The 9,021-nt window shown below is 44.0% G+C and overlaps 1 protein-coding gene across 2 annotated transcripts; it reads left to right on the forward strand.

The window, feature by feature from the left end:
- Positions 1-633: 633 nt before the first annotated feature.
- LOC121307618 (ubiquitin-like protein 3) lies at positions 634-9,015 on the forward strand. 2 transcript variants are annotated; one of them, XM_041239834.1, is made up of 5 exons: positions 634-930; positions 5,219-5,327; positions 6,677-6,763; positions 7,886-7,963; positions 8,446-9,015. In XM_041239834.1, the coding sequence occupies exons 1-5, from the start codon at positions 844-846 to the stop codon at positions 8,496-8,498; spliced, it is 414 nt and encodes a 137-aa protein (XP_041095768.1). In that variant the 5' UTR covers positions 634-843; the 3' UTR covers positions 8,499-9,015. The 2 variants fall into 2 exon arrangements, with proteins under 2 accessions (XP_041095768.1, XP_041095770.1); XM_041239836.1 differs by having other exon boundaries at positions 839-1,476.
- Positions 9,016-9,021: the final 6 nt, after the last annotated feature.

The following is a 9,021-nucleotide window of genomic DNA, read 5'->3' on the forward strand; positions in this document are numbered from 1 at the left end:
GAGGTTATCTTTGTCACGCGTAAGCTCTGTTTTATTCACTGGAGAAAAACGAAACTGTAAAGACTGTTTTTTTCATTTGCTTACGTTTTTAGTGTTTTTGAATACAAGAAACATCTGCACAGTACACAGCAGCTATTATAACTGTGTATGGGTATCACCTTTAAAATAATCACGAGATACTGTATTATTTTAAGGGTAAAAGCTTGTGAAAAATAATACCTGTATAATGCAGTCTTAACAAAACCGGGGCAGACCAACATGGATTGGAGGGTTCGGCTCCATGATGAAAGCAGTTGAATAGTTTTGACGCTCTTCAATTCTTTATGAAATATAAATGTAACATTTTGTATCAGGACCCATTCAATTAAATGGGATACATAAATACAAAAATATTATATAGCTATATTTACTCTACATATTTTACAGTCATATATTAATAAAAGGTTGAGGAAGAAGGTTTGTTTTTAACACGTTTTAAGAATACAGGATTGCGGATGATGAATGATTCCAAAAACGCTTCGTTGATCGTTTAAAAAAAAAAAACACGTTTGGAAGCAGTTTTGTGAGGACTAAAACTACACTTCCCGGCACACCTTGCGGAGCTTCGTTTCCTGAGTGATGGGGCCCAGCTGATTTCCCGTGTCTTTAAATCGGCTGCCATTAGCTGGCCGGTCTGTGTTTTCAAGCGGAGAAAAAAAATAGATATAGCCAGTCGCTGACGTGGTTTGAGACGTTGTCGATAAGAGAGACTATTAACGCTAGTGAATTGTTTTTTTCTTGTTTGGTTTGTCTCCCGTTCGTTAAAAAGCGTTGTTCGGGCGTCTTCCCGTTTCCTTGAAGTAAATGCCAGCGAAGTCAGTGTTATTGATAATTCGTGTTACACTCGCAAGCAGGAGCAGTTCCGGTTATTCTTGTTTACCTTCACAACAGGTAATATCTGTATATTATTAAAACCAGAAACTGTAATTACGAAAAAAAAACAAAAAAAAACGTGCGATTCCAATACGTGCTTCCTTTCTTACGACTAGTACACTACAGATGGGAAGTAGAAAGATAGTCCTTCTCTGGAGTATTACATTTAACTGCGTGTTTGTACTTCTGTTTAACGCGATTGTGAAAAGTTACATGTAGATAGATCGGATGGTGTACTACCAATGCAACCCCCCGTTAACCAGCTGTAACATCATACATTCCAAGTAGCGGTCATTTGTAGGTAGCAATACTAAAATATATATGTATTGCATATCGGGGTGAAGTTATTTGCCCTTGTATGTGTTGCGACGGTAGGCGAAGGGTATTTTCGTGCTTTGAGGTGTCCGGGCTGGTCAGTGCCAGGCGGTGTAACGCTGTGGCGATACAAATACAGCCTCATTGTAAATACTGTGCACGGCTCTGCCTCGTTACTTGCATCTATCCGATCAAAGATCCAGACAGACCTGAATCAACGACATGACCTCACTGCACAGCCCAGACACGGTAAGTCACTGTTTTTCACGCTCGTATTTCTTTCTAGTAAGCATGTTTACCTTTTTTTAAATGTTTGTTTTAGTTTGTGTCTTTTTTTAGTACCCCCCCCCCCCCCCCCCCCCCCCCCCCCCCCCCCCCCCCCCCCGACCCTGTTGCTAAGGAACTATGTGTCTGGACTTTTATGAGATTGACCCAAATATATTAAATTACCCCTACCCCCTGTAGAGAGTGGGGGTGGGGAATACAATTGAATGTCATCCCATGATTTTAGGTTTGAGGACAATATAAGTAGGCCAGTTTACTACAACCCCCCCCACCCTCCTCCCCAATCTATTGAGACTGGTACAAAGTGTGTTTGTGTGTGTTTTCAGGGTAAACAGTAAAGCAACATGAAACCAGCTGTGTTGTCAAATAGAACCCTTAGATACTTTTTTGTTTACCGGGCTGGGCTGCGCTCTGGGTTTGTTTTGGTCAAACAAATCCCCAGCCCGGCTCATGCATGTCTCTGCTGTGTTTCACATGGACGTCTGGCAGGAGCCAGGCTGCTCGCAGAATTCTAGGGGAACTGGGGATCTACTTTGGGGTCTGGGTTATGAGGCAAGGATGCTATAGAGGAAGAACGTGTGTGTGTGTAGGGATACCGATCAAGGCTGAGCTGGGTCAGTAGCAGAGGTAAGGGAGTTGGGGGCTCTGACAAAGAGGTAAAGGGGTAGAAAGGTACATCTGCACCTTGTAAATGACTTCCAACTCTTCCCACATGGTCATGTGAAGCAGGCTATAGAAAGGTTTGGGGGTAGTCTTCTTGTTAAATGTGTCAATCTCATCCAGTCAGGGAGTCCAAGCCCTGCTGGTAGCTAGTGTGTGAGGCATGACACAAGTTTGCAAGTTACTACATTTATCAAATCGTCAGCCTGCCTCCTAAATACTGCATTTAGATAACCCCTTCTAAAAGTAGACACATTTATAGTACATCACATGAAAGGAAATAAGACTCCTATTGCATAGCAGTTTCAGCCATTACAGGTTGATACGTGCTTGAGTTGCTGTAGTGTATAGGTAAAAAGCTCAGATTTACCTTAAACTCGTATTAAAACCAGGAGTTGTTCAAACTATGCAGTGGAAGTTTTACCCCATCCCTGCATTACGTATTCTGTGAAACACTAACAGCCCCCCCCCCTCCTCAAAAGAAAGACAAAGAAAAAATGGTAAAACAGTGACTTGGTATACTAGTTAAGTACATCAGCATGCAATTAGTAGCAAAAAATGGCATAGAGACAATGTTGGATCTTCAGTGTAGGTTGGGTTAACCCCTAATCGTCCACCTGTTCTCTTTGGAGCTACAGCGGGTTGGTGTTGGTTTGCACTGGTTTATTTTTGTTTTGCAGGAATGTCCTGAGCTTATGTGAGAACAGTCATCTCAACTCCCCAGGGAATACCTAAAATATCACTCTTGCACACCTTCAGCAGGTCACAGAGAAAATGAGTTTGCCCCTTGGGGTTACACAGCACCCCCCAGCAACAGTGCCAGGTTATTTCTTTTGAGGACAGTTGGCTTTAGAGGCTCAAAAGGACCAAGCCAAGTATTTCTGAGCTTGCTTGCAGTGCTGTACCCCACTCTGACAGTCATTGTCCCCAGCCTGCTAGCTCAGTCTTGCCCCCTCTTGTGTTGGAGTATTTGCAGTGGGGATACTCTAGGGTTACATCTCTTCAATGCTGACTTTTCTGGGTGAGTTTAAATATGTTTTTCTGTTGTGAATAACTTCTGATTAAACCAGGCCAGCACACACACACACACACAAAAATACAAATAAAAATCATTAACAAACAAACTTCTTAGAAGTGTGCTGTATCATCTACTAAAGTTAGAAGAGCGCAACACCCTATCTGTTCAATGAGGTGGCCTCTAAAATGTTATATATATATATAAAATATGTTATTGGCCAGTTTAGCAAGCTTTTTCTAAATCTCAGTCTTCATGACAGGTCTGAGACAGGCAACAGCATGGATGCACAGTGTATTTATTGTGTCTTTGACTAGCGTCTGCTGTTGCTGCTGCTTCAGCTTGGAAGCAAGAATGCTCTAGTTGTCTTCGTTTTTTAATATACACCAACGTTGCTGCCAAACAAAGGACAATACCAGCCCAGCATGACATCCTAGCAGTGAAAATGTAATAAAACAACCCTGAGCTGTCCTGAACACCTGGGGTTGGGTGATCGCATTAGCAAATTCCCCATAAATGAAGTTTACACTGTCAACTATGGCTGTATTGTGTAGATGTGCTGTGAAGACAGGTGGCTGGACCAGTTCGAACAATACAGCTGTCTTTTTTACACAACTGGGTTAAGTTGATCTCTGATAGTTTTAAACAACCCTAATTATAAGCCATGTTCAGATGCTCTGCTTGCAACCAAAGGGCTCCGTGTGCTCTTGAGCACATTGTTACATGCTTATTCGTGAGGCAGCAGAGACTGAAAATGGATCTGATGTGCACTGAAACCCAGGTGTTAACAGCTGTGCCGTATTTAAACCATTGTGACCTTGCAGCAGCAGTCCAAAATGTTCTATTAATCCTGCAGACTTCATGAAATTGAATTCACACTGTCAGCATTTTGTGGTTTTTAAGTTTCTTCTTGTACATCGCAAACTCCCCTGTACTGCTGATACTGGCTTGCTGAGTCACTGTACTGGAGTAAATTGCTCAGTCTAGATGCATCAGTATGCACGGACGGTGAATGCATTTAGGAGATGGGACTTGATGTATGAAGTTGTTCTGCATCGGGAAGACAAACTGCACAACAGTCTGGGGTATAGGAGCTGCTTCTAGAAACCTGTGTAGTTTCTCTAACAGTAGATTTCACATGCAGTGGAACAAATTCTTTCAGCATGTAAAAATGTTTACAGTTTATTCAAAGATTCATTTCTAAGAAAAACAAAGTCATTTTCTTAGTTTTAACGATTATGATCAGGAACTCCAAACAAATCACTGTTCAGTCTTTACGTAGATTTATTTATTTTTGTAGCTTTTTTTGTTTTGGCTAGGTGTATAGTGTGAATGGCTGAGCTGATTGTCTTGTCACTTTACTGCCAAGAACAACAAAATAAATAACATGTAACTGTTTTATGGAATTCCGTGTAATTAATTCAGATGAAAACAAAGTGTGATACGCCCTGCAGAACAAACACCCTGGTTTCTGTTTAAACAAGCTGTGGGCTCTGTGCGTCTTTCTCTCTCATATGTGGAACAACACTGCCAATACAAGTGTGTGGTTTACGCCTTCGGTAGAGCAGTTTGCAACGGGTTATTCTAGTTTTTGCGCTGGAGGAAGGGAAGCGCTCTTGTGTTCAGTGGAAAACATACAGGCTTGATTCCATGGTTCACTGGGTGGGGAATGCTGGTATGTGAAGCCGGGGAAACGCCTCTGCAACAGTGGACCATTTTCTTCTCTGTGAGTGGGGCAGAGGGCAGAAGCAACAGCCCACATAGTAATAAAGGCTCCATTCTCTCTGCGTCAGATTGAGCAAAAATCAATAAACTGCCTTTCCACAATGGAGGCCATTAAGAGAAATCTCCTCAAAGCAAGACCTCCCTGAACCTTCCTGTTCTGTTGAGTTTGGCTGTCCCTGTGGTTATGAAGCGTGCTCGTCTTGGGAGGAGGGAGAGGGGCTGTATATCTGAGTATGTTGGCAGGTGTGAGGTTGACCAGTGGGTGTGATCTGTTCCGAGTGTTTGAACCTGTGTTTTGTTTTCCAGTTGAACCTGAGGCTGATCCTGGTGAGCGGGAAGACGGAGGAGTTCACCTTCTCCCCCAGCGACTCCGCGGCTGACATCGCCAAACATGTTTACGAGAACTGGCCAATGGGTGAGCGAGGACTTCTGTGATGCCACACCTCCACCTGGCTGTGGGGGCTCACAGCACTGATACATTAACATGCTCAATTTCGGTCATCTTTAATAGGAATTCTGACCGTCTGTTACTGCTGTTATGTGAACGCTAGAAAGTAGTTCCCTTCTCTCTACGTGGGTGTTCTGGTGAGAGGGTGGGGGTAATTTAGGAAGTGTTTTTTTTTTTTGAAGCCACTGACGCATCCTGTTCAATCTGTTTTGGACTACAAAACTACACTTCTGGAGCTAGACTGCCAGTCCCCTAACAGCCTTGTTTTACGTGTACTGTTTGGGTCTCCATTAGACTGAATCCGAATGGTATCAGATTTTTTAAATTTGTTTTGAAAAGATAACTAGGCTCTCTGGTGTGGAGAGTAATATCTGACGTACCAATAAGAGGTTAAAGTCCCATCAGAAATGTGACCCCCCCCCCCCCCTCCATCACAGTGGCCTGTTCATTTTCTGATGAACAGATTAAGACCATCACCCACCCATCTTAGTTTATCCAGTCCCAGATGGTGTGGCATCAGGGAGTACATTTGTGTGTGTGGCTCTCTCTCTCTCTCGCTGTCTCTTGTGTTGTGTTTAATTTCCTAAGTCTCCTCAGCTTTTCTTTTTTTTTATTTTTAAATGAAACCCTTGTTTGCTAAATGGTAATCAATCGAAGCCTTCATGAGAAGCTCTTCATTTTGAGTTCTGTTGCTTCCAGTGATGATCAGTACTACAGCATTTCTGTAGATGAGGCTGCATGCGTTGCAGATTAATAACCTCGCACTGTGCACGGTCCCGTGTGTAAACTCCACCGCTGTGTTTGACCTGCAGATCTTTGACTGTACGTCTAATACAAATTTGAAGCGGTCTCAACTCTTCTCCCCTACTCTACTACCTCCCTAATCTATCTGTCCCCACCTTTTGTCTTCTGTCTGATCTCTCTTCAACATCTCAATCTGGCTCCAGATTGTTTTGTATTGATGCTGCTTCTGTCGAGGCTGGCGGAGAGTCTCCTATCTCTGAGGGGGGGGGGGGGTAAAAACCAAACTTGTGACCAGGTCATATAAAGAGCAGTATCTAAAGATTAAACCATTTTAAATGATTCATCCCCAAGAAAAAACTATTAACACATTTTTACAGTGCATAGTTAAAACCACATAGTAGAAATAAAATGAAAGTTATTATATATGACTTGATCCTTTTGCTGTAGGTATGTGACTGTTCCTATTGCTATAATTAGTTACTTCAGTAGGGCTTATTTGTGATGGTGTAGGAAGGGTTTTACTGATAACTGCCTGTTGTAAACTGTGCTCTAATGTGTGTGTATCGCTGCAGACTGGGAGGACGAACAGGTGAGCAGCCCCATCATCCTGCGTCTCATCTACCAGGGCCGGTTCCTGCATGGCAACGTCACGCTGGGAGGTAAGCAAGGGAGCGAGGAGGAGGACGCCACTCCGCACCAGCAATCCCACACCTCCGCTCATGGGGGGGGTTTTGGATCACCTTTCCTTTCCAAACACTCAATTTGAAAACTTTGGTCTCCAGGGAAGCCCATTATTCCTGCCACCATACAAATAACTTCCCCGTCTGTGTAGCAAAGATTTGGGCACTACATGCAACTTTTTAAAAATAATTTGGGTTAGAAAATGTATCTGTCTAGTTAGTCCATTTGCTTGTATCTTGGATAATATTTCCTCTGGTATTGTGAGGTATGGTACTCCTTGTTAAGCCACTGCTCTAGTTGACCAAAATCTGTTGAGGCTAATCTGGTGCAGACAAATCAATACAATAGTTCCCCTGGCAAGATGTGCTGTGCACTGCAGGGCTATGCTGTGGTGTGCTGTGCACTGCAGGGCTATGCTATGCTGTGGTGTGCTGTGCACTGCAGGGCTATGCTATGCTATGGTGTGCTGGGCTGTGCCGGGCTGTGCCGGGCTGTGCTGGGCGCTGCCGGGCTCTGCGCTTGGCTGGGCTGGGCTGTGCGCTGCCGGGCTCTGCGCTGGGCTGGGCTGTGCGCTGCCGGGCTCTGCACTGGGCTGTGCGCTGCCGGGCTCTGCGCTGGGCTGCTGGGCTGCGCTATGGTGTGCTGTGCTATGGTGTGCTGTGCTGTGCACTGCGGGGCTACGTTGTGGTGTGCTGTGCTGTGCACTGCGGGGCTGCGCTGTGGTGTGCTGTAAGAAGTCCTTCCACTGTTTAAAATAACACAATCCTCTACTTTTGTAGCTACCAGACCAGTGTTGACTTGTATTGAGATCTGAAGATAGTGTGTGTGTTGCATGAACTGTTTCACCAGTTTTTCTAGATGTCCTATCCTTTTTTTTGTTTTTATTTAATTGCTGAGATTGGTTCTCCATACAGCAAAGTGCTGACACCTAGAAGGCATGTGACGTTTATATTGATTTTATTATTGAGTTTTGGGCATTGCCCAGATAGTGATCTTTTTCCTTAAATCCAAGTGTAAATGCCAGTGTTGTGCAGCAATTCCCCCTGGTTGAGCTGCGCATGTGGTGCCCCCTGCTGATTCTCATGCCATTCCCTTCCCAGCTCTGAAGCTTCCTCCCGGGAGGACCACAGTGATGCACCTGGTGGCCCGTGAGACTCTACCTGAGCCAAACTCCCATGGTAAACCAGCTGATGGGAATAGATCCCCTCATGCTGCTACAGCTGCAGAACACCAACACGAGCTAGCCGTAACCATGAAGCAACGTTCCCTTCTCACTGTGCTGTAATCTAACATGACAGCACTTCGAGGCGTAGCGGCCTGGCACCAGGGCTAATGTAGTGTTGGTGTACAAGCCCTAGTTTGGGACTACTTTATACTTTTCTCACATTTCCAGTGTCTAATTTAAAGAAACAAGGACAGCAATTAATGCTGTTGCTTATTAAAATAAATACACAAGTCTAGCGTTAAATACTACATATGTCACTGTGGGGTGGGTTGCTGAAAATTTTGAAGGCAGTTTGTCTCATACATACTTAGTAGATAAATGATTCTCAATACTGGGGCAGGCTAGTAGACAGACTTTGATAGCTGAAGCCTTTTAAGATGTCTAAACAGGTGTGTAGTAAGTCTTTGTGATTTAAGTTTTTTCTCTTTTTTGCAGGTCAGAGAAACCGTGAGAAGACTACAGAGAGCAGCTGCTGCCTGCTTTTATAAACCCCTACCTTCCCCTTCCCTCTGTCCTCCCCTGTCCACACAGACCTTCCTTCTTGAACCTTTCTCCATCCCAAGCACTCGGAAAACAAGGAAGACTTGTCACTGCAAAACCGACCTCTTCAAAACGAGTGACCATCTGTGAGGACACAAACGAGAACTTAAACTAATAATTAATAACTGGAACATACATCCAGTTTTATTAACTTTATTTAAACAAATCCTTAATTTATACCTAGATATGCTAAACAGCTTCTTCAAGATGATACATTCCCCCCTCCCTCCCCAAACTACTGCGACGGTACTGTATTGGAGAGAGGGGATCCGGACATCATAAAGCATAATTATTTTTATTTGAGCAGAGCCTGTGAACTTTTGTTTTTGTTGTGAGTAATGAGACAGAACATTTGAGCGGAGCCTGTCCTTTCTTTAAGAAGGGTGGGAGTGGGGTGGATTTTGTCTGGTGGAAGATGGGAGAGTAAAGGCAAACAAAGATGTCCTTTTATTTTAACCCCCCCCCCCCCCC

The sequence above is a fragment of the Polyodon spathula genome, chromosome 57 (genome assembly GCF_017654505.1).
Source record: "Polyodon spathula isolate WHYD16114869_AA chromosome 57, ASM1765450v1, whole genome shotgun sequence".
Lineage (NCBI taxonomy): Eukaryota > Metazoa > Chordata > Actinopteri > Acipenseriformes > Polyodontidae > Polyodon > Polyodon spathula.

What these genes read in the sequence shown, in the direction of transcription:
- LOC121307618 (XM_041239834.1), top strand. Translation starts at nt 844, where the DNA reads ATGCCAGCGAAGTCAGTGTTATTGATAATTCGTGTTACACTCGCAAGC. An exon ending in TTACGAGAACTGGCCAATGG is followed by an intron (nt 5,328 to 6,676) that starts GTGAGCGAGGAC and finishes GTATCGCTGCAG; the next exon opens with ACTGGGAGGACGAACAGGTG. An exon ending in ACCTGAGCCAAACTCCCATG is followed by an intron (nt 7,964 to 8,445) that starts GTAAACCAGCTG and finishes TCTTTTTTGCAG; the next exon opens with GTCAGAGAAACCGTGAGAAG.